The 26,167-nt window shown below is 34.5% G+C and overlaps 1 protein-coding gene across 6 annotated transcripts in view; it reads right to left on the bottom strand.

Moving 5' to 3' along the window:
- The window catches only part of LOC577161 (C-Jun-amino-terminal kinase-interacting protein 4), a 67,912-nt gene that overhangs the window by 22,935 nt on the left and 18,810 nt on the right, over nucleotides 1–26,167 (bottom strand). For 3 of the 6 annotated variants that reach the window (XM_030980978.1, XM_030980981.1, XM_030980979.1), the window contains exons 3-9: nucleotides 25,007–25,077; nucleotides 18,127–18,206; nucleotides 11,814–12,073; nucleotides 10,637–10,754; nucleotides 8,470–8,552; nucleotides 5,258–5,278; nucleotides 2,387–2,410 (exon numbers count right to left, since the gene is read on the bottom strand). In XM_030980978.1, coding sequence (XP_030836838.1) covers nucleotides 2,387–2,410; nucleotides 5,258–5,278; nucleotides 8,470–8,552; nucleotides 10,637–10,754; nucleotides 11,814–12,073; nucleotides 18,127–18,206; nucleotides 25,007–25,077 — 657 coding nt within the window. The remainder of the gene's footprint in view (nucleotides 1–2,386; nucleotides 2,411–5,257; nucleotides 5,279–8,469; nucleotides 8,553–10,636; nucleotides 10,755–11,813; nucleotides 12,074–18,126; nucleotides 18,207–25,006; nucleotides 25,078–26,167) is intronic. The other 3 variants (XM_030980980.1, XM_030980982.1, XM_030980983.1) reach the window with 3 other exon arrangements.

Below are 26,167 nucleotides of genomic sequence, written 5' to 3'. Positions count from 1 at the left end.
CATTCAAATCAAATTCTTTTTGGAATGAATACACTTGTACCTTTTTAACATTAAGTGGAAATTGATGTTGTATTTATGATAATTTTTTGTTTTTATCACTACAAGCAGAACTCCAGGCTACCTTTTATAGTTTTTTTCTTCTTCGTGGATTACTTGAGCTGTCTGATTAATGCTCAAATTTCCTTGAATTGGTCATATCTGTGCGAGGATTTGATTTGAATAAACTACGGTGGAAATCATTACGGATGAGAAGAAGAAGACTGATGAAACAGCAAAGGACAGAGTTCATTTCTGGTCTTTTTTTAAATTGTTATTTTTTGTTTGTAAGAAAAGAATATTCACACTTATAATTGGTTGGGATTCTTGAAAAAACTACACATACATGTAGGTGTAATCAAGGACATACTCTAATCAGGGTGTCAAGAATAACATTTCGGTCATAAACAGACACATGAACACGATGCCACACATGTACAACTGAGAAATACATTATTTGACATAAAGTATTAACATGATAGGCTGTTGTAGCAGAGTTGAAGACATATACATTGACACTTGAACATTTACACTTTAAACTTTGTTCGAAAGATATAGTGTTGACTGGAGCTTTAAAAACATTCGTTCCCGCAATATTCTCTAATCAGCAGAGTGCATGCTATCTCAAAGAGAAATGGGAACAATTAAAAAAAGGATAAGAGGAAGAAGAAAAAAAAAGAGAAGATTGCAGACTACATCCAACAGCATTGTAAATACTATACAAACAAGAAGACAATGGAGAAGGAAGCAAGAAGTACATTTTAAAAGAGAAAAAAAAAGTGTGAAGTATAAGAAAAAAGGGGCGGAGGGGGGGGGGAATACTTCACCAAAACTTTTCACTGTACATGAGAGTGAAGTGTACTAATTTCCATTTTGAGATACATGTACATGTAAGCATAGACAACATACACTAATTCCAACATAAACATATCAGCATCTGTAGCAACTTACAATTTTACATAACCAATTGTTGTTCTCTCTTTTTCAAAAGAGAGATAAAAATGAGGGGAAAAAAAGAAGAAAGAAAAAAAGAAAAAAAAATACCAAAGGCAAAAGGCAGGAAAAAGAGAAGTCACAGATACAAACAAATCACAAATAGACTAGACTAGACATAACAAATCGAATAGATTTGTTGCACCGCGTAACTTGCAAATGCAAAGCGAATATGCAGCAATCTAAACCCAAGTGATACATGCATGTCTAATCATTAAGGCCTATATTCTTGAAGCAGTCTGGCTTAATAGCTTGGCATTAATAAGTCCACATACTTATGGAAAGCCATACATCAACCTATGCACTTCTGTAAAATTACTAGAAATATGGAATGAAATATGTCAACCAATATTAAATTCAGTCATGAAATGAAAATGAGAGGCTACTTCATGGAAATGGTATTTCTGTTTTCTATCTGACATGTATTTACAGAACTATCATAAACATAGGACAAAGAGGTTGGCACTTCGCACTCCAAAAATCGATTGATTAACTTATTGCACTTTGACGTTTAAACCTGGACTCAACTTTGCCCTTTTCAAGAAAACTGAGTCACTACTTATCCCAAGTACAGTCAAACCTGTCTGTAAAGGCCACCCACGGGAAACAGAAGAAAAAAAGACCACTATAGACAGGTGGCCACTAAGACAGGTTTATTAAACTGTAAGATGATAATAAGCACTAAATGTCTCTAAAGTCTAATCTACCCTTCATCCTTCTCCTCAATGGTAATTTACCATTCAGATTTAGTAATATGGTTTAATAGGAGCTAGGGTTAGTGTAAGTTTCTATTATTCTATCATACCAACGGATCAAACTAATCGGTGGGACATCGGACCGTGAAATGGAACGGCTTTTAAATAGTCTGTAACCTAATCAGAATAGTCAGGGATACCAGTTGATTAACAAATAAGTCTGAAAAGAGACATACACTGTAGGCAAGTTGGAGCCCTGGTATGTTCTATATGAAGTCCAACCAAAAAAACCTGAATTGCGGTGGTGAAAGAGCTTGAAATAAGGTAATAGCCTAACAACTGACATCCCTGGATATTGCTGCTACGATAATGTGATACTTTTGCCACAATAATACATGCAAAAAAGTAACTGTATTGTGCAATACACTACAAGTACATGTACATCACTGACTTATGTACATGTAGCTGTTTCAAGAATTTAAGAACAAAGTGCAAAATTTTGAAAAATTCGCTACTCTCCATGAATTAATCATTATTAACAAATAGACATATACATTGACCATTCAAGAACCAAGGTGAGAAGCGGACAAAAGCAGACAACAAGGCATAGTTTAGGTACAGTTTCACAGAGGATACCACATATGGGAGCCATTGAGTCTTACCATAGAAGTTATCAGGGCTCATCACTGCATGGATGTTAGATAGATGCAATGAATGTAAGATTAATAGAAAATGAAGTGAAAGACTTAATGATCGAATATACAGTATTAATTCATGAATATTAGTGACATAATACATACAGCTTTTGTATAGCCATTACAACATATTTCACATTTCATAGACAAATAAAGCCCTCTCTTTTGCTTTTAGATTTTATGAAGAAATACTCATCAAATAACACTAACAGTCCTCTTCAGGACTCCCCAATCCTTCCCCTCTCTCACTAAGCCTACTGTAATAATCTTCCTGAATATTTGTCCTTTATAATATTGCCCACCATAAGCCTTTAAAAGGTTTATGAAATCTTGCATGTAAACTTCTTCAATTACTGTTTGAAATCGCCTGTGTGGATAACCAAGCTGATTAGAGACATGACATGTGGGTATACTAATCAAATGCTGGAATTCAATTAAGATCATTCAATGACCCATAAATATGATGAACTGTAAATGACAAGCAAGGACCCATCTAAAACTAAACTTATTAGTTCATAAAAATATAAATCTTCTATTGAGCTGTAGTTTAGCAACCTTCTTTGACATAATATGTATTGCTTGGAAGCCTTTGATTTAAAGACCATGCGCAATCAACGTCCATAAATTTCTGTATCTGTTATGAATATAAATTACTATTTCTATTTTTTAAATCAAACCCATCACCAATTTGGATACTACAGATTGCTGAATGAAGCTAGGTATAACTGTATGAAACTACGTTCTCAATTAGAAAACCGATAATTTGCCCATATTCATTTACAGAGTCAACAATATTCTGCTAATATTGATACTGCTTTTAAATATAAACTGCAAAAATAAAACAGCTACCGTTAAGTTGCAAATAGTAATTATCAGAATAGCAATATTACGTTCAGCTTGAAAGCGCTACCATTAGTATGTCTCAAGTCCCAAAGAAAACAGATAAGAACAAACCTTCGACAAAATCATTTTCAGATTCACATTCATCACTAGAAAAGTCCTCTTTTGAAAGACAGGAATAAATAAAACAAATGAGGTAAACAAAAAGGGAAATAATACAAACATAAAACAAATGTAAAGAACAAATGGTTATTTGGATTAATATAGATGCAATGAGGAAAATTGGGGGATGATAAGTAAACATAAAAGTTTTTGGATGAATAAAACAAGGGCACGGAAAGGTAATTATCTGAGCATATACTGTATGTATTAATAAGTTGAGTGGCAAGACAGTTATTAGTAAAGGATATTTTACAGGCATAAGACAACAAAAACAATAAACCAATTAAGCGCATTATTACTTTTTGTTTTACCTTTGATAAAACAAATGCAAAATGACCATAAAAAAAAAATGTAATTAAAAAGTGGACTTTAAAAAGAAATGTGACATGTAGAAATTGCAAAGTACAAATTTGGAATCCCAGGAAAGACCCATTATAGAAAAGATAAAAATAGAAAATCCCATAAAAGCAGCAAATTGTATGATGATACTGTTTTTCCTCCTATTACATATAGATGAAAATGTAAATTTGAACAGGATTTTGTTTACAAAGAAAAATGGATTATTTTTGTGATCAATATACTACATATCCCCTCCTAAATAATCTTTTACATTGCTATTCATTACAATGGTATTTAATGAAAATGATCTGAAATTCCAGAGCCTTTTGATTTTTTAAGTCATTTATGATTGAATTCAAAATTCAGATCAAAGTCTCTTAAAATAAACAATTCAAGCTTTAAGGTATTTCATTCCTCAATAAAAACTAGGCCTATGCCTATATAAATAGAATCTTTGCAAATTAGAACTTTATTTCCCTGTTTGCTACACTAAATATAATTGTACATTATTTCAATTTTCACTACCAGCATTATGCAACAAAAAATTAACAAACAAACAAACTAACAAAAAAATTAGAATCATGCAACATTCATGTATGAAGACGACAATGTATCAGATGACTATTCACTAAGAACTAGTTTTGACACAGCTTACAACAAAGAAGCATATTTAAGAACATTAAAGGGAAAGTCCTCCCTAATATTATGTTGGATTTAAAAGAAGTATAAAAATTTTCACTAATTTGTTTCTCTCATTTTTCTGCTGTTATCAAAACCAACTTAATATCAGGGCGGACTTCCCCTTTAAGCATCAGGGATATAGTTAGGAACATGATCACAAAGACTTTCTAAAAATCAACCGAAGGCATTTCAATAGCCTTGTCCAAACCCCATGGAAAGAAGTGAACGTTACATTGGTGTATGATGTAATCTCAACATTGTCTCTATGGGACGTACACAAGGGTGTTGAAATTGCCTTTGAGTTGATTGTTTGAAAGTCTTTAGGCCTGTTTGCATCAGCTCGAGTTAGCCAAATATCCCGCTTTTTTCAGACTCGAGATATTATCCCGAAGCTCATCACAAACTAGCTCGGACGGCGCAAATTAACCTGCTATTTTTCCCAAAGTGGGATTTTTTGGAAACAAGACCAAGACATCTCGGGCTATTTTCTCGACCAAATATCCCGCTAATTGCAACTGTGGGCTGATGATGAAAATTAACTTGTAAATGTGCGTTCGGGTTAGTTAAAATAGCGAGTTATTTGGCAAAATCGAGCTGATGATGACAGGCCTTTTGTTATCATGTGTGAGGAACTTAAGTTCCAAGACTAAGCTCAAGAGATGATGATGGACTAGTTACTGTGGAAGAATAGACCATACTTGCTAAGCATTGGACTATAGAGTTTTGAATGAAGATCTATTCTAGGACTTGCTTTCAACTACGACACTGACATCACTATACCACAAGGCTTAACATAGACTATACTCCAATACACACCAGAAAATTCCCCTGGATCCACTGATGAAACCATGAAAAAAAAGCAAGAAATTATTTTTGAAATGAAGTAAGAAAGAGCAAGTAGAACTAGACAATCTCTGGTAGACCTTCACAAGTAATTCTAGACCATATTCTAAACCTGCTTTTTGACGAGGGGGGGGGGGGGGCTAATCAGAATAGTAGTGCTAAACAAAATAAGAGCATCCTATTGGCTCAGGAGTGATCATGTGACAGTGTGAAGAATGTCTTTACTCTACACTCATACCTGCCAACCTTCCAAAGCAAAAATTAGGAATCACTCAAGGCAAAATTAGGAATACAATCATTCTGTGTACTTTTTACACAGAAGTTTTGATAAAAGAGAGGAATCTAGGATCCATAACATTTTAATTTGAAGGCCAAAAAGTAGGAATGTTTCCTCCAAAATAGGAATGATTGGCAGCTATGTATCCTGAACTTGTGTGGAAAGAGATTAAGAATATGAAGTTCACTATATCCGAGTAAGAGGGAGGATGAGCACAAGAATAGTCCTTCAGATCAAAACCTGTTATTTCTTACAGCAATAAATAACTTTCTAAACTAGAATTGAGGAAATTCATCTCCAGTGTCACCAGAGAGTTTAAAATCTTCGGTATACATCTTCAATTTTGAAAAAGGTGATGATTCAGTTTGATATCACACTACTTATTCTATTATGCACTACACCTGCATAATGCTACTCATGCAATTTAAGGACAGTAGTACTAGGAGGCATAGAAAGATCAAATTGAGCAACCTGTGAATAAAATACAGTTGACAACTAAATTATTCATACCCTTTGTAAAAAAAAATTATTTTTTATTTTTTTTGTTAATCAAGAATGAATGGTGGACTGGTTGAATTAGGGCCTTTGTCGAATACTTTTACAAGTGAGCTTTAGTATGTCATATTCTCAAGAAATATAAATTTGGATGAATCAAATTTTTACATTAAAAACTAGATGGAATTTTGACTGCGCGCAGTCGAAAATGATGCCTCCGCCATAGAGCAATTTAAATAAGTTTGGAGTTTAAATCTCCAGTGGTTCTTGAGATATCATGATAACAATCTCAATGTATGGAATTTCATAAGTTGACCTCTGTGACACTTGACCTTTGACCTACGTGCTCCAAAATCTAATCAGATTGTCTTCCTATGGTGATACACACTATCATTAAGTTTGAAGTTTAAATCTCCAGTGGTTCTTGAGATATTATGATATGGTGATACATACATGTACTATCATTAAGTTTGAAGTGAAAATTCTCCAGTGGTTCTTGAGATATCGCGATAACGATCTCAATGTATGGAATTTCATAAGTTGACCTCTGTGACCCTTGACCTTTGACCTACGTGCTCCAAAATCTAATCAGATCGTCTTCCTATGGTGATACATACTATCCTTAAGTTTGAAGTTTTTACATCTCCAGTGGTTCTTGAGATATCATGATAACAATCTCAATGTATGGAATTTCATAAGTTGACCTCTATGACCATTGACCTTTGACCTACGTGCTCCAAAATGTAATTAGATTGTTTTCCTATAGTGATACACACTATCACTAAGTTTGAAGTTTAAATCTCCAGTGGTTCTTGAGATATCATGATAACAATCTCAATGTATGGAATTTCATAAGTTGACCTCTGTGACCCTTGACCTTTGACATACGTGCTCCAAAATCTAATCAGATCGTCTTCCTATGGTGATACATACTATCCTTAAGTTTGAAGTTTAAATCTCAAATGGTTCTTTAGATATCGCGCTAACAAACTCAATACAAGGAATTTCATAAGTTGACCTCTGTGACCTGTGACCTTTGACCTACGTACTCCAAAATCTAATCAGATCGTCTTCCTATGGTGATAAATACTATTCCCGAGTCTTAAGTTTAAATCTTAAATGGTTCTTGAGATATTGTGATAACGGTCAAACGGGACGTACGGACGTACGGACGTACGGACGGACAACCCGAAAACATGATGCCTCCGGCACCACCTTCGGTGGCGGAGGCATAAAAATTACAAAATTTGGTAATGGTATGAATAATTTAGTTGTTAACTGCATATATACTAGGGCTCTAAACATAACCCTTGAAAAGTACTGAGAGTACCCTATTCCCATGCAGTGCTGGTACTAACTACACTGTAGTACAAAATGAAGCATAAGATTGAACATTTCAGTATTACTCCAAGGTAAGTTCATTTCACAAATATCATTGTAATGATGGTCCAATGCTATTTATGACACAAAATTGTATACTACAGTATATGACCTGCCAAGAAATGGATAATTACAAGGAGAAGAAATGCATGAGACAAAGTTGATCCTATACATCATATCCTTCATAATACATAATATATGTTGTACAGAGTACACCTATATTTCCTCATTGCTTTCAGTTTTGATAAGGCTCCTTGATTTATACCCAGAGAACTTTACCCATTGTAAACTATACTTTTTCACATCCTCCCGAGCACAAAAATTGTTTTTCTTTTTACAACTGGGGTAAATAACCTGACGAGAACATACCGGGTACATGTATTTTAAAAGGAAAGAGGTCTGCTTCAGATTAGGGGCATTTATGAGAAGGGGAAGGGGCTCTTATTAAAAGGAAACGGGGCACTTATTAGAAGAAAAAAGGGCACTATTTGACAGGAAAAAATAAAAGTGGCACCTCTAACATTTGAATAGGGGCAATTATCAGAGACGAAGGGGGCACTTATAAGAATGTGAAATGTGCACCTACTAGAAATAAAAAGGGGCAGTTATCTAAAGTAAAAGGCTACACCCCCCTCAAAGAGACGCCTCTGTCTAAAAGGGATAGGCTAAAACAAACTAACAACAAACACACACACAAACATAGCATCCAATGAATCAATTTGCTAGGGGTATCAGTGTTGGGCCCCGGTGCACAAAACTTACCATCGATGACAACTTTGCCATGAATGGATTTGATTGGCTGTTGAGTGACGTTGCCATGGAAGTTAATATTGATGGCAAATGGGAAGCTTGCCGTCAATATTAACTACGATGGTAACAGGGCTCAACAGCCAATCAAATTAAGGTTTCCATGGTAGTTACCATTGATGGCAAAGTTACCATCAATGGTAAGTTTTGTGCAACGGAGGCCCAGATCCACCCCCAATCTTCTGGAAGCAGTTGCTATGGATACCATTGCTGTTAGGATACCTACCTACGATGTTAGCACCTTCATCCATCTCACTGATGACTGATGGGTCCAACTCATCAAAGATGGTGGCAGACCTTGTCCCTTGGCTGTTTTTCAAAAAACAATAATAAAATGAAAGAAATTATAAATAAAAAAATAGGACCTTAGAATGAATGTGCTTTTATTTGGCCTTTCAACTGATAGAAAGGAAAGCTTCGACAATTACGAATGTAAAACCAGAAGGATTCCACCCCAGCATTGCCCAGCACAATAACATTGAGCAATTTACATTTCTAATTACAACCAGTCCATGTATTCTAATCTAAACACCAGATCAAAGAATTATGATGATACTGCCTCTTTGGCAAAGTTAACAGAAAGATCGAATTCAAAAAGCACTTCAATTCACAATATATTACACTGTAAATAAAACTAGATAAATCAGACTTAACTACATGTACTGATACCTTACCAGTAAAATGATGTTAAAATGTCAATAGTTTTTAACAAATATCCAAAGCAAGGATTCAACAATCTCTGAAATCTATGTCCAGGTAAAAGTCACTGCACATCTTGTGGCACAATAACTGCAAATGTAATACATTGCAGCACACAATGAACAGTTAGCATTAAGGAAGAAATGTTGAACATTTCAATTCAGGATATTGCTCAATACATCTTTCTTACATGGGATGCCCCTATTGCACCAAAAAATCATGCATTATTTTTAACTGTTGACTAATGATATTATTCCTATAGGCTTAGTACTGGGGGGGGGGGGGGGGTGTTTCACAAACACTAAGATTGACTTAAGTTGGACTTGAACTATGGCAGGCCATTCATGCCACTGGTTGCTCTCACCATTGGTATCTCAAGGGATGTCACAAATCTACAAAATTTACATTTTTAGATACTTTATTACTGAAAGTAAAAACAATATCTAAAGATCATAATTTCTAAGGTTTTTTTCCTTTAATTTTGCATCTAGTTCAAGACTTTTATTGAGCATAAATCGCCTGCCATAGTTCAAGTCCAATTTGAGTTGATCTAGTCTTTGTGAAACACCCTCCAGGGCCCTGTTGCATAAAACTTACCATTGATGGTAACTTTGCCACCAATGGCAACTACCATGGTAACTGGGCTCAACAGCCAATCAAAATCAAGGTTTCCATGGTAGTTACCATTGATGGCAAGTTTTGTGCAAAGTAGACCTGGGGGTGTTTCACAAAGATTCTAAGTCGAACTGAACTCTTAGTTGAACTTAAAAGTTATGGAGAGCCATTTGTAGCCTTAAAATAAAATATATTCAAAAGCGAAAAATCAAGTATTTTAGACTTTCCATAAATTCCACATCAAGAACATGAAATCTCCCATGATAACAGAAAATATGAATGATTTGAAGCAACATTTTATGCCTTTAAAAATAACTTTTACAAAATATTTTCAAGGATGCTAATGGCTTTCCATAAATTTAAGTCCAACTTAGAGATAAGTTCGAATTAGGATCTTTGTGAAACACCTCCCAGGTCTCACCCAGTTCCTGTAGGTAAATGGGTATTACACTCTTTCACTTTTTAAGGCCAAGGAAGTTATCAAGGCAGAAGCCCCATGAGTAGGACAAGTGAATTTCCTTCCTTTATTTTGAATAGAATGTTTGTTCTTGAACTACAATGGAAGGCTACTTTTAGTCAAGCCTCAATACTGGTGGCTGCTTGGGTATCCATAGTAACCAAAACCTTGTGCTATGCAACCACGAAGCATCACCCAAAAGGTGTGTTACACATGGAAAACTTTCCCACCATGTTTTGTACCAAAGCACTCAAATTATTACATGTAGTTTCTTCAAGTTTTATAATGGAACAAACAGTTTTTTTTTTCATAAGTGGATTAAAAATTATTTTGGCCATAATGTATCAGAACAAAAAGTTTGTTCTTTCATTAGAAATTTAAAAAGGGCACATTTTTCAACATATTAAAAAAATTTGAAAGGCTTAGATAGCTACCGGTAGTAGGAATACATTTTGTATAATTTCACACAGAAAATCTCAGACAAAGAAAGGAATCTAGGGTACAAAACAGTAGCTTGAAGACAAACAAATTGGAACCATTCCTCCAAACTAGAAATAGTTCGCAACTATGCCTATATTATGTCATCCTTTCATGCATCAAATCAATAATCATATTTTCGCACCTTTTGACAGGTAGATTAGCCGGCCTGGTGATCACTCCCTCGAGCTCTGGGGTACTGTCAATGATATCCCTCAGAGCAGGGTTCAACACATGTCTGTTGTCTGTCTGAGGTGTCATCACTGGGGAGAAGGATGAAAAAGAAAGCATGTTACACAGTTAAACCTTCAGATAAAGAATAATCGAAAGAATCACTCCTGACGACGGATAGTCAACCTGTTCGAAACGTCGAGCCACTCCCGCTTCTCATCCTCTCCAAGCGCTATAGTTCTCCTTAGAACTATAAGCTAAGAAAGATAACCAACAGTCTTTTCAAGACTACACAAACAGTCCTTTTCAAGACTACACACCCTCAAGATAGATTACCTAGAGTCCTTTTCAGGACTCCTCAATCCTCTCTCTCTCCCTCACATGGTGCACCCGCAAGCCTACTGTATAATCGAAAGAAGCAGAAAAAAGTGGCCACTGGTGACCCCCTCCTAGATGTATTTCCTCTGGGAGGGAGAAGAATATCCAACCAAGGAGACCACTGTAAACAAGTGGTAGCCACTATAACAGATCATTTACTTTTGGAAAATTTAGTATACCATACATATAGTTGTCTTAGGATGTAATATTCTAAGGGGGTAATATTCCCAGGGAGTAGTTGTCCTTTGGGCTATTTGCACAATTTGCCTGTCTTCATCAGCTCGAGTTGCTATTAGCAGGATATTTGGTCGAGAAAATACCTCAAGAAATCTTGGTCTTGTTCCCAAAATATCCTGCTATTTGGGAAATAACATGCTAATTTGCGCCTGTCCGAGCTAGTTTGTGATGAGCGTATCGGTCTGGTGGAGACGCAATTTCGAGCTTTGGGATAGTATCCAGAGTCTGAAAATAGTGGGTTATTTGGCAAACTTGAGCTGATGAAGAGAGGCCTAGTATTGAGTTGTCATCTGTGGAAAATTGTGCTAGGGAGGAAGTAATCTGTGGGGCCATAGTCCAGGAGGTAGTTGTCCAAAAAGTTTTATCTGTGCTTGCCTCTCTTGCAGCGTTTTCTGCAGAGTGATAATGATCTGCATCAATTAAAAACTATGCCTGTTTTCATCTTTCTACTTCAAGTCTTGCATGCACATGCTATCTGGCTACCAGTTGGGACTCCACACTATCTCTGGAACCTAAACCTCATACTACATGTATACCTGTCTCTGCATTTGTGGTTGAGACTGTAGCCTGCGTTTCCGTGGTGGACGACCCCATCCCCGCGGCCATGGGCGACGTCATCGTCTCCGTCAGTTCCTTCTCCAGGTTCTTCTCGTTGGACTGCTTGTTGTACTTGTTGAGAGCGTTGGTGGGGGTGGTGGTCGGCGATGACAGATCACCTGACATCGTCCTCTCCTTGGTGGGCGTGAGCTGGTCATCATCAAAACCATCCACCAGCTGGTGCTTCTGAATGTTGATCCTGTGAAACGGAAAGAAGTAGCAGCCTTAAAAACCAGAGTAAGCTGTATATACCTTCATGATGGAAACTGCTATTCTAAACGTCCTCACAGATATGGATTTTCCTTTTGTAATATTTCTGAGATTGAAATTTTTAATTATGAAAGAGTTTACTCAAAATAACATGTGTCTCTATCACAAAAGATCAAAAACTCAGTTAAAAATATTGGATGTTTGTTCATTTTTGTGTAAGATATTCCGATAACAATACTGAGAGAAAAAATACATGAGAACAATCCTTTTTTATCCCCCTTCTTTTTAATACAATTTAAAACAATTTTTTTTTTATGCTAAAGAATTTTGCCATGTTGTTGTGAATTGCTGAAGAAGAAGAGTAAGTAGCATAAACTTATCTTTTATTTCCCTTAAAGTAGATTACTTCATTTATTTTAGACATGGTGAGTATAAAAAAAATAAGTGCATGGCTGCATTCATACAATTTTTTTCTTTTAGGAGGGGGAGGGGGGGACTCTTCTTTCTTTTCTTATAAGTAAAAAGTAACAAGAATAATGTATGAATTTAAATTATTTTGAATGTGGAGTGTTTCAGGAAGTAAAAGAAAATGAATAGCAGAAATAATAGCGAAATTTGTGACTGTTTGAAAGAAGTGTTCAGCAAATTTTTAATGAATTATTAGCAAATACAAAAGTCTATTAAGATGTGTGAATATAATTCAAACTAAATATACAAAATGGTGCAGGAAAAAAATTTGTTAATTGGTGCAAAGAAAAAATTCTTAAAGTAAAAAGGAACAATAAAGAACTACCATTGACTTAGAATGATTGGTAAGATTTTGCAATGTTTTAAATAATGTATGAAAACTAAAAATGGCATAATCAACTCACATCCTTCCACATACAATTTGTCTGCATTATATTGAAAGGAAGATTCCATATATATGACGGACTCTTCAGTTCAAAATAGCGCTGATAAATTAATGCCGTTTGGCTCTCACCAGATAAAATATAGATAATACATATGCAAGAATAGAATAGCATAGAATGGATTCACAATTAACAGCTCCCCAACAGGCAAGCCATGACAGGCCAATCTTCCAATTTTTCAGTTTGTGGGTTGACATTTTTCAACCAGTGCAGCGCACCAAAACGCTAGCCATCGATTGAAGTGACCAAAGCGGTACAAGCTGTGTAAATTCATTTAATGAAATAAATTGTTCTGATTACAGTGCACATTTTCATATTGAATTGGAAGTTAAAACCCACCCATCAATTTATTTTGACTGGAAAAAAATTGCCTGATTTTGGAAGAAAATCAATACAAATGGTCACTTTTGCCCAAACAGTGCCAAAAAAGGCGAGTGGAGTCAATAAGACTGACATTTTTAGAATCAATGCAAAAGTTTACCCCGGTTAAGCTTTTGAAACCTTTCCTACCAAAAGTTTGGATTAAATCCCTTTATCTCCTAATAATATATAACAATGCCACAGCTGATATTTTTGTCAACTTTTTCCCACAATGTACCATGTGAAATTTACTAACAGTACATTGGTGTCACTAGATGGCACTGTTAATTGTGAATCCACCGTATTTTAGGACAAAGTAAATGCTATAGATATAGAAGGAGTGAGATTTTTCTGTCAATAAAACCAGAAGACATTCAATTATTTTACTGGTGTAATTTTTTTTTTTTAGATCAGGAAGAGGATTAAAAAATATTAAAAAACCTGAAAAGAAATGTCAAATTTGGTATAGAGAAAGATGCCACCATACACACATTGGGAATGGAAAGGATTTGAGGGTGGGAAGATGGTGGGGGTAGGGGGTTTCCCATGCACCTATTCATGTGTGCCATATCATGATGCAATGAACTCAAACAACACACAACAAACCATATGAAATGTGCATGCAAATAAAGTATCACTAATTATGAATGTACATCAACATACATGTAGATATCTAAGCCATATCTGCAATTTTTTCATTACAAAGAGCCATGATGTAAACAAATTATGGAAAACACATTACCGTATATAAAAAGAAGACTTGAAAGAAATAATCATTTTTCCAGAAGAATTCCAGAAATGGTACATTGTTTTTTCATTGAAAAGGGCTGACTTTATAATAGTTGCATTTTATAAATATATATATGTATATTTTAATTAAAAGCAAATAAAGTTAGACAAATGCTTTTTAGCTTTTTATACATGGTAGTATGGTCAACATTGTTCAAATAGACAACTGCGCATTTTTGTTTAACCTTGATACATATATGGCTTAGATATATTATATATATGAAATGGTAAATTAATATGAAAACTTGAACAAAATTTAGGAGTTCCATTCTTTTCAAATATCAAATCCCCAAAATGAGCACTTTTTATGCTGCACAACTTGAAGTTTGAATTATTTTATTTATTCCACATTTGCATTCAATCCAAATTTCTCCCCTTTTCTTTTTTAATAGAAATACATGAATTGTAGATGAGAACATTGCCCCTATTTTAAAACCTTACTGAAAAAATATATTTGTACCGTAATCCTATGTCAGATGTCAGGCAATTTTGAAATGTGACTTTCCTTCTTTTTTTGTTGCTTAGAGGATACAGTAATTGCTGCAAAATTGTCAGTGAATTTGGTTATCAATCCAGAAAATATATTTTTGTCCGCTATGTAATTTCATGGTAAAAATTACTAAAAATATGTTTTGCTGCAAAAGATTGGAATCCTTTTCACACGAATATGAGAAATACAATCAAGTCAAACTTAGCCTTGGTAGCGGCCATTTTGTCGGAGAGTTAATAATGCAAGCAGGCAGTGAATAGACTACACAAACATTCTTTTCTTTTTCTACATATCTCTCTCATCTACATGAAGATCTAGAAATGGGAAGAGATCTGCAAATAAATAGAAAAAAAACATGTGGGTTGGAATAAAGGAAGGAAGGAAAAGGAATAAAAAACAGATGCAATGGCTCATATATAATGTAACATTTCATTACTTTCCAAGCTGTACACAACATAGTTATGAGTATACCATCATCATCATCATCATCATCAAGTACTAGGTCTGTTACAACCATTGGCGGTCATGGCCCTCCATTTCTCTTTATTATCTGCTATTCTGAAAGCCCTGGTATTGCGGTCTTCGTGTTTGGTTTTGCCCATTTGTTCAGGCTATGCAAAATATATCAGGCATTGCCTTTCTTTCCCAGCAATTATCCCTTATAATATTGTTTTTGTCTAGATTCTCCTTTTTGCGTATAAATGTTTTTGCATAGTCAATGAAGCAGAAATGTATATACACCATGAATATTTGTTGTAATTATGTACTTCAAACAAGAGACACATTTCCCCCAACAGCTAATGACCGATTCCACATCAGAAAGAGGGCAATATATTGAGAAATTTAAAGCCTACTACTAATAAATCGTTGACAAAAATTTATGATCGATAATAGTAAATCTAATTCAGGGTGTCATATGAATCAGTGGCCACTTAAATAGAAAGAGGCTTCACTTTTTGTGAATAGATGGAAAGTAGTAACATGCCATGAAAACATTTCTGCCTTCAATATGAAGTTTATTTCACAAAAAGAAAGAAACACAAATCCTCAATATGGCCATTTCCTATAAATAATTCCTTTCTTGTAATACCTTTACAAAAGAATTTTCATCAAATGCATTATTCTTAGGCTAGAAAATATTATCAATATCTTTTTTCTAATACGGAATCACCATACTGGTAAATGTAATTAGTTTATTTAAAATGTTTCACTTTTTATGATAAGATATACATGTATACCCCATTATAACATTATTATGAAATAAATGTTTATGATTTTGTTGACTGAATATCCATAATGACTCCATTTTCTACATTCAGTCATTTTGCATACAGGACAGCATTATTGCTTTCAATAATCTTAATTTAGTATTTCACTGGATTATTGTGGTTTGAAAAATGATGCTACATATTTATTCATTCAGCTAATATAACCACAAAACCATGCTCGATTGAGAACATGTAATCCTAACTTCCTGAAAGTGATATAGGACCTATCAACTGTACTTTTTCAGACTTTGATCAATTGCTCTAAAGATTTTTTTTTTCACAGCTGGCAATGCATTGTAAATAGTATTTCATTTGTAAAATGAACATTTTGTAACTTATGTTTTCAGACCTTATTGAAGTATTCATTGAAGAAATTATTTTCATGGCTGGCATTGTGAATATTATTTTATTTGTAAAATGAACATTTTTAAGTATGTTTTCAGACCTGATTGAAGTATTCATTGAAGAAATTGTTTTCATGGCTGTGAATGCAATTTGTTTTCACTACCGTCACTTCGTGAAAACAGCGACGATATGTTCAAATAACAATGCCCCTTTTACATTGTACTTGCCCAACTAGTATACAATCAATTATACATTATCAAACTATAAAGAGCTCATAAAAGGCTCATATATGGTATTTGATTGATGATTAACTAGAGAATTGTTTGAAATCCATCATTCCCTCATACCACTACAACCATGAAAGACTATCCACCTATTACATTAGTCATTTTCCCACATCCTTTCTATCCTAAATAGATTAGCCCAACTTTTCCAATCATCATATAGTTGTAATACACAGTACCTAAAGCAATGTAATTTCGACCCATCATAAAAATAGTGATAACGCATTCATGTATATAATGTGTAGTGCAAGGATAATATACTGTCTCAAAATATTTCCAAAGAATATTAAGCAAGGTGTATATTTCTTTTTAATTCAGCATGTATCCCATATATAACATGTAATATATACGGTATTAATAGTATAAAATGCACTTGTGCACTGCAAACCAATCATGCTTTCTTAAGTTGGTTAGATGAACCAAATGTGCCAAAGAGTTCCAAGCTAAATATGATATAATATTCATGTTAGTTCAACAAAAACATGCATTGAGATTACTTTCAAGTCAAACATATGCATATACATGTATATAACATTAACACTGTTAAAAAGGAAATATTCAGTTACACATCCTCATCCCCCATGAATAAGACGTAGATCCAAGCTTGTTATTTATTATGTATTATAAATGTGTTTTGGGGTCTAATTCATAGACAGTTTTTGGCAGCTTACGGTGTGTACTGCAAGAAAAATTCTTTATTGAATAAAAAGTTAAAAACCATTATTTTTTTAATTTTAATAATACAATAATGACCTCTAATATAAAGAAATCATTGAAAGTAAAATAAAGAATATTGGCAGCAAGAATATAAATTGTATACAATACATTTCTAAAATTGAACTTCTATTCATGTGAAAAAATAAACCTAAGGAGGTCCATATACATGTACCGGTAGACCATGCTCAAAACATTACAATTTTGCCATCATTGCCTATCATGATTTGAAATGCTGTTTTGATAGTTTACTTGCTGAGCATGAGATCTGGTGTAGAGGAGTAGGGGGAGTAGGCTTGTTACCCTACCTGAAACTGTGTTGTTTTGAAGCTGCCTAATACTTTTTACCGAAGTGCCAATGAAAGATTTATGCCCAATCTAGTACTCATCGCTGTGATTTGAATAAAATAGGATTTTAGAAAAGTATTGCTAACAATTTATATTCCTGCTGCCAATATTCTTTTGATTATTTTCAATATAATTTTCTGTTTAGTAAGGGTAATTGTATCATAAATAATTTTCATTAGAAAAACAAAGTTTCCAACATTTCATTTATTCATGATTTACTTGCGGAACTTGAGGTTTTGAGGCAAACAAACGAATGGGGGAGGGGGGGGGGGGGGTAGAATGTCACCCTCCCTGAACCTGTATAATGTTTAAGCTGCCTTATATATATATATATACATATATATATATATATATATATATATATATATATATATTTATATATTCTTTACCCAATTTCCTTCCCCCAAAAAACTATTTCCAGTTTGAAAACAGTGTGTATAGTTTAATTGCAGAACATGATACCTTATGTGGAGGTAAAGGGGCTATCTGGTATATGGGAGGGGTAGGGAAGGGGAGCTAGTTTGTAACTCTACCTGAACCTGTGTTGTGTGGTAGGATCCACTTGTCCCATCACCTTGAACCGGTCTGCATACTCCATGTACTTCTGCACAACCTGGATCATATTGAGAGTAGAAAAAGAGAAAAGATATTTATTATTAATTTTAGTGTCAGCTGTGCCTGGGAGGCGAAAAACAAACTGAATCACTGTAACCCTCGGGTCTCTCCTTCCGTTTTAGCTGATTGCGGGTACCGGTTTGCAGGTGGACCACTACACATCTAGAATATCATGAATATGCATGTTTGTGACGTTAAGTCCGATATATTGAATATTCATATTACGATTTATACTGCGGGTAGATTTGTCCAAACATGCATTTAAAAGAAAAACTATAATAAATATACCTAACCCTCCAATACTACAACTGCAAATTAACCACAGACAATAAACGTGTATGATGGTGAGATTTTCTCTCTGATTTTTTAATTCTCGCTACCCCAAATAGCGATTCTGCCGAGATCCGGGGAAAATCCTGAAAACGCGCATTGCATTATGGGATAGCTTTTCGACATTACAGCTTCCTGTGCAGGCGTTCGTGATCACAACCCTCTCTTTCACGGTAGAGTTTAACGGCCTTTTGTGCTAAAGTCACTAATTCTGCCCGAAGCTTTCCATTGCATATTATAATCTGTACAAATTACACTGATTGGCATCGATTTTAGCGTGCGTGAAAACTCTGCACAGCGAACACAGGCGCTAGCGCCAGCGGGATGGGACTCTATACCGGAAGTTGTAGTGACGACCCGAGAGAGTGAAAATTACCTCGTCTCGCGAATTTCGAGATTTTCGTACCTATTTAGGGTAGCGAGAATTGTGCAACTGTCCTGCAACTGCCAGCTTCATGCATGGCCTATAAAATGTGGACCTACAGTGTACATGTACGTATGCACAGTACACGAACATGAATATTCATTATATCGGACTTGACGTCACAAACATGCATATTCATGACCTCCTTCTACTTCTACATGCGCCCAAATGGATAGCCACTACCGTACATGACATGTAGGTCTGCAATGAACCTTACAGGCATCAGGATGTCTCTCTGAAGATCTTCAATTGATTTGAATGCAAGCTTCATATGAGAAAACAATTGTCCTCATCAACTCTAGCACCCCCATGTCAACACCCTCCAGATAAAAGGGAATTTTGATTGCAAAGCAGGTCCCTAGCTAGCTTATTCTGGTCAGGGACATACTGTACATCAGATGCTTTCTAAATTAAGTGTGAAGTCCATGAACTGTCTCCTCTATGACTCACACTTGAAAGGTACAGAGGCAGTGATACGGTAATGCAATGGTTCTTATTCATAAAAGGGGAGCTAAGTTTAACATGGCTTATAATCCACTGATTTATGGAATATGGATAGCCCATTGTCAATTGGTTGGTATGGGAAATTTTGTGAGGATTTTTGGAAACATATATATTATTATCATTATTATCATCATTATGATTACCGTTAATATTATCATTATTTTATCTTCATTATTATTACCATTAATATCACCACTATTATTATGATTTTTTTTTAAATAATAAACTTGTATTATTTGTATTGTTATTATTATTATAATTGTTATTATTGTTATTATCATCATCACCAGCATCTTTTGTATTACTATTATTATCATAATTATTATTCATTTTTTTGTGAGAGGTCATTTGAGCCAATGGACAGGTTGTAATATTTTACTTCATTTGTCCAACTGTTTAAATCTTCTCAGCAAGGCATAGGCAAAATGTATCCATATGGAATAGAGTGGACCAGTAGATAATCAATCAAACTGCATTTACATCAGAGGTAAAAGCACATCTACAATGTATATGTACATGTACAATGGCAAAGGTTGTCAGAACATGCATAGGTTCTTTTATGATTGTATTTCAGCTGTTAAATTACCTTTTGGCAAGCACAGGCAAATTCTTCCATATGGATTTAGAGAGTGGACCGATCAATCAAAGGGCATTTAATGTATTAGAGGTAACAATGTATAACAACTTAAGCACAGGAACATGTATGGGGGTAGGAATGAGCATTGTATTCCTATTCTATCTTGATGATTACATTTTCTTCGACCATTTTTCCGAAGCCATCATGCAATGTGGTTGAAACCATGTCACCTCTGCTTCCAGCTCTCAACATGTTTGATCGTCAAACACATGAAGACAACTGCAAGCAAGAGGCAGGCAGGCAGGCCTGAGCTGAGCTGAGTCAGCACATGTATGCACAGAATACAGACATTGAAATTCAAGTGCATGCCCGTACTCTGAATGCACATATCATCGGAAGATGTAGATAGCACAGGCAGATTCGCATAGGGGAGGGGAGGTGGAGTGCACATTATGTCGATGATGCTTATGAGGCTTTCAGTAAATGCCTTTATAGCAAGTACAAGAGTATGATCTGCACATAAGAACATTGAATTCCAATTTTACTACCATAATTTTACCATGCATAATGTTTTATGTGTAATTTTACTTTGTCACTGATGTATACCTTGTAAAAGAAACTGCAATTCGGCTCCCGGGCCGCGAATGTTTTTTAATGAAATAAACCATTTAAAATAAATAAATAAATAAATTGTGTGTGGTTGTGCATATGTGTGATTCTCTTTCTCTTTCCCCTGTAATCTGTGCTCATCATCACAACCACATGATTTTTTTTGAATGAGGACACATCATTATTATTATTATTTGTTTTTGCAGAGGGGTTCATTTTGAGCCCCTGGACAGTTGTGATATTTTACTTCATTTAATTATCCAACTGTCAAATTCTTCTCTGCAAAGCACAGGCAAAATGTATCCATATGGATTAGAGTGTCCAGACCAGTAAATGAACATCAATCAAATATCATTTATATCAAGGGTAACCAATGTAACTACATGTAACTACGATTGTAATGGTTGTCAGAACAAGCATTTCTCCCTGTATTCTTGATACTGTATACTGTACATGTTAATGTACATGTGCAGTTGCAGTAGTAATCTAATTTTCGGTTGTTATAATAATAATAATAATAAGATATTCATATACCGCAAATTGCAAATTACCTCTAAGCGGTTTAGAAGAAAATAGCTGATATGTAAAGGAAACAGAAATTGCATTACAAATTATATCAATTTAAATTACCATTAAAACTTTGCAAATGAAAATAATACATGTACATAATTACAAATCACTTACAACAAAAATACAAGTACAGCTGTAGTTCATAAATTAATAGTATCCTATGGTAATCTACAAAAAATATTTAAAAAGGCAAAAGGTCAAAAGAGCTATTCAGGAACAAGACTTAAAGAGATGTGTTTTTAGCATTGTTATGACAAATCATATCAAAATTATTTGCATCTGATCGATTTGAAGTAGGTTCCTATCTCTCATTGAAACCATTTGTAATTTAAGATGAAAAGAATACAAAACGTGTTAAATACAAAAACGTTAAGACTGAGAGCTGTTTTCTGAATTTCCCTTTTTTCAAATTTGTTGTTTGCTCTAAAATTTGAGCAAAAATTTAGGCATACATGAATGTATGAATGTTGTAAATGGAAAATTGGGAATATATGTCATGTACATGTACAGTGTATGTATACATTATGTCAAACAAGAATATTATGAAAAAATACAGAGCATGTATATTTCAAGTACAAAATTTGTCGCTGCCGTTATTTTTAACCTAAGAATTTGTGTAGTAATATAAATGACAGATTTGTCCATTCATAATAAACCAGATAAATTGACTACATGTGCACATGTAAACATGGCAGTTCTGTTAGATTTCCCTTTAAAAATACTCATGTTATCTTACTTGTAAATCTTATTTGCACTGACAAAAACGTGCAGGACATCCTTGCAGTGATGTACAGTACATGTACAAACTACATGTACAAAAACAAGGTTAATTTCCTGGCTGTCAAGTACGTTATTTTCTCAAATTTTTTTCTATAACAAATGGTGTACCACAAGGTCCTATCCTAGGTACTGTATTGTTTATTTGTTTTTAATTCACATTAATGATCTTACACATGGGCAATTCCACGGTAACGGAAGGACACTCAGACAAGATTTTTGAACTTCAGGTTCATACTAAAAGAAATGTTTTATTAGTATGTATTAAACTATGGGGAACAAAATGTGTTTCAGTCAAGTGGAAAGCTTCATCAACTTCACAAAGTTTGGATAAACACTAATTAACTGGAAAAACCATGTCCATTTTTATGTCCTTCCGTTACCGAGATAATTAATATGCACATTCTTAAACTACTTAACTATAATGACAATTTTTTTTGGGAGAATTAAAGGCACTTATATAGGTATTATATCTGTACTGTTTCACATCTTATACTAATAAAACAGTTCTTTTAGTATGAACCTGAAGTTCAAAAATCTTGTCTGAGTGTCCTTCCGTTACCGTGGAATTGCCCGCATGATCTAAACGACATAGTTACTATTTTTTGTGACAAGTTCACAAGCACAAATCAGCACCTTCAACTGCACCTCGATGTTAAATGAAGGTCCTTCCCCCGCGTGGTTTTTTTTTGCCCCCAAAATAGGGGTGCGCCTTATACACAGGTGCGCCTTATACACGGAGATTTACGGTAGTTTTTTTTTTCCTTCCCCCCCCCCCCCCTCTTTGAAATGTCAAAGTTGGGGAGCGGCCTATGCGGCGGTGTGGCCTTATCGCCGGCAAATACGGTAGTGATCGTACGTACCTGACGCAAATTTTAACAAAATAAATGTAAATGTATATGATCATTGAGAAGAGACCAATTCAAAAGAATCATTCATGATTTTAGGTGCCTTTATAATGGTTGACTCTACATCTGAAAGTCAATGTGGCAAAAAACTGGAAACTAGACCAACAGTACGTTAACTTTCAGTTTCACTTTCTCCATTTTTTTACCAAACGTGCAGTACACATGTCTGTAATATACATGTACATGTATGTATACGCCATGACTAGTTTCAATAACAAGCCCTTGTAGTTTTTTTCAAGTGGTAAAGTGTAGGGGTAAGTCCAAAACGAGTCATGTCACATACACTGTACTAGCTTAAGCATGAGCACTCATGATTTACCAACCTGTACAAAAATGAAGTGTCAACCCTACACTTCCAAGATTGTATCTATGAAAGTACTCAAAACGTGATTAAGTGATTACATGAGTGATCTTTACAAGCCACAGAGCCATAGGCCCATATTCATAAAACCTTACTACTTGTCATCCAACTACATATATAGGCTATCTAGCACATACAGTGTACATTAGTTGAAAACTAGGCTTCATAAGATTTAATGAATATAAAGCCCTGATCCTATTTCAATTTGAAAGTGTGGTTTCTTTGATTGATCATTAACCCCTATCCTGTGTATTCACAAACAAAAGAATTTAGTTATCAGAATCGGTTTCATATCCCTTTTTAAATGGTGTAAAATGCTATCACATTTGTATCCACTATAAGCTCATTATAATTTGAGAAATAATAGCATTGCAACTATGTTCATTCCTTATGGGATGTAGTCTGCTTGGGCAGGATTAGTTCATATTGTGGCGTCATTAAAACATCATTATTTTTCTGGCGAATCTCTCTATATCCCAGATGTAATGGAGGTGGTTGTATGTATTCTTACAAATCACCTGATATGCAGTTGACCTAAAACTTGAACGGTGGCCATCTGTTACATACATGTAGCTTACCAGTTTCTAGTGATACGTTTTGCCATATTTGTGATTTTCTTTGAATGGCATATAAACATGCTTCCTTAGCAGTAAGGAAATGTGAACAAATCAACATATACATGTACGTTAAACATTGCATACAGTGTAAAGTAAATGGTACTTGATGCAGAGACATACAGTAGCTTATCATCTACATCGTCTACCAAAATAAACAACAGGTAGACCTCTGAATCCATCAATCAACTACACTGGTAGAGCTTTCTATCTATCAATCAACAACCACATGAAACTGATACCCCCCTTATCAATTTGTGTAATGAGACATTTATACTCTCTGAAAATAAACTCCACCAAGCCTTGGGTGGACACTCTCTCAGGTCATGTAAGGTCAACCAGGCCATTAAAAAATGTACATCTGTGACACAGCCCTTACCCTGTATAAGTGTTCCTTTTGTGAATGGAAGGTTATCTACATTGTACTAGTATTTGAAGTCAACGTGAATAAAAGGATAGTCTAAAATAATTAAAGTGTACCAATCACCAATACATGGTTTACTCTTGAATGTAAGGGGTTCCATGTGGCGACACCATATTCAAAGCTTCAAATTTTACTTCTACAAAAAGGTATTGCAATTTACATGTAAATAGTTTCTCAGTAAAAATTAAAATGCCTTCTAGAGACTAGTTTAAACGCTTGACGCACTGGCAAATAATATGACGCGACGGAACCCCCGTTTTCTTTTTTTTCCTTTATACTCCTGAACCGTTTCCATATACATGTACATGTAGAATGCCAGGTATCAACAACAGTTTCATTGGCAAACATAAAAAACACACCAAAAACAGAATCATTGGCAGGACGTATTATTAGTATATTAGCTGGAAATATACAGGAAAAAATATACACAGCCAGGATATGGTAGCTAGCAGATTGATTTCAGGCATAATCCCACATAACGTAATTAACGGTGTATAAACCGTTTTTTTTTATATTGAAGAAATATAATATATTATTGATTATTGAAGATATATTGAAGAAATATATTGTGTAATCTTGATTAATGATATTTTTCGAAAGCAAATTTTATGTAAGAAATCGTCTGTAGAGTGATTTCAGATAAGTACATTGTATACTGTATGTGTAAAATAATCACTAGATTGAATAATAGTAGACTTACCTCATTGTGTCTCTTCTGAAGAGCCGTGTATTCCAGCTTCATGTCGTTCTCTCTGTACTCATGTCTTGAAACTGAAAAATAATAAAAACAGAAAAGTTCATATTATTCCTACTTTTTATATGTACAATTATGGTATGTTACATATCCACCATAAGCAGTCTATTAATAATAATTAGATTAATTTATATAGCGCATCTTCTATATAAATATATACTCTACTGCGCTATGATGAATCCAGTAATAACAGTTTTCTATTTTACAGGCGCACAATTTAAAAAACAACAACCTGTATTTAACTATTCTTATGTGGCTGTCACTCTGGTATCATTATACAACGTAACTTTGACAAAATATATTTCACCATTCATGAGTGAAATAAAAGAGGAAAAAAATATGAAAAGGGAAAGAGGGAATGATAAAATTCTCATCTAAGCGATTGGCAAAGATTTTATATCACTGCATAAAATAAATCAATACGCATACATGTACCCGAACCCAACTACAAAATGTAAATGTATTTGATTAAAGTTAAAGTGCCAAATTCTTTAATACAATAATTTAAACACTCACCATTAATTTGTATTGCTTTTCCTTGTATACTTTAGATGGCAAGGAGAAAGCTTACTTTCTAAAATATTGAATATGTAGAAAACTAGTCAATTCAGATTATTATTATTTTGTACCCACATGTTACCATAGACCAGTATTTGATGTTTTTAGATGCATGTATGTACTTATTCGTGAACTCAGCATGACAGTGCAAATATATCAACCGCAATATAAAGGCTATATTTTTATTTAAACAACACTAATGCAACACTACACAATCGCCTTGGCAGAATGCATGAATAAAAGATATTCCACCCACATGTATAGATCTATTGAAAGGGATATCGTGGAGAACGGCAGCTCTGCAATTCAATTCAATTTCATTTCATACTTGTAGCTCCTAATAAATTGATGTCCATTACCAAGGAATGTCATTTGTCATATAACAAAGACAGGTAGTCAATTCTGTGAAAGCTACTTTTTGGAATGTGCATTTTTAAACGATTTCACTCAAGCATTACAGTGTTTCATTTACTTTTTTCAGAACTTTGATATAAGCATGCTTAATCTAATTTCATATCACAGAACCAGGAAGCTGTAATGAATGGAGAT

The sequence above is a fragment of the Strongylocentrotus purpuratus genome, unplaced genomic scaffold, assembly GCF_000002235.5.
Source record: "Strongylocentrotus purpuratus isolate Spur 01 unplaced genomic scaffold, Spur_5.0 spur5_scaffold_11, whole genome shotgun sequence".
Lineage (NCBI taxonomy): Eukaryota > Metazoa > Echinodermata > Echinoidea > Camarodonta > Strongylocentrotidae > Strongylocentrotus > Strongylocentrotus purpuratus.
Note: the sequence above shows the minus strand (reverse complement) of the source record. Positions and strands in the feature narration are given on the sequence as shown.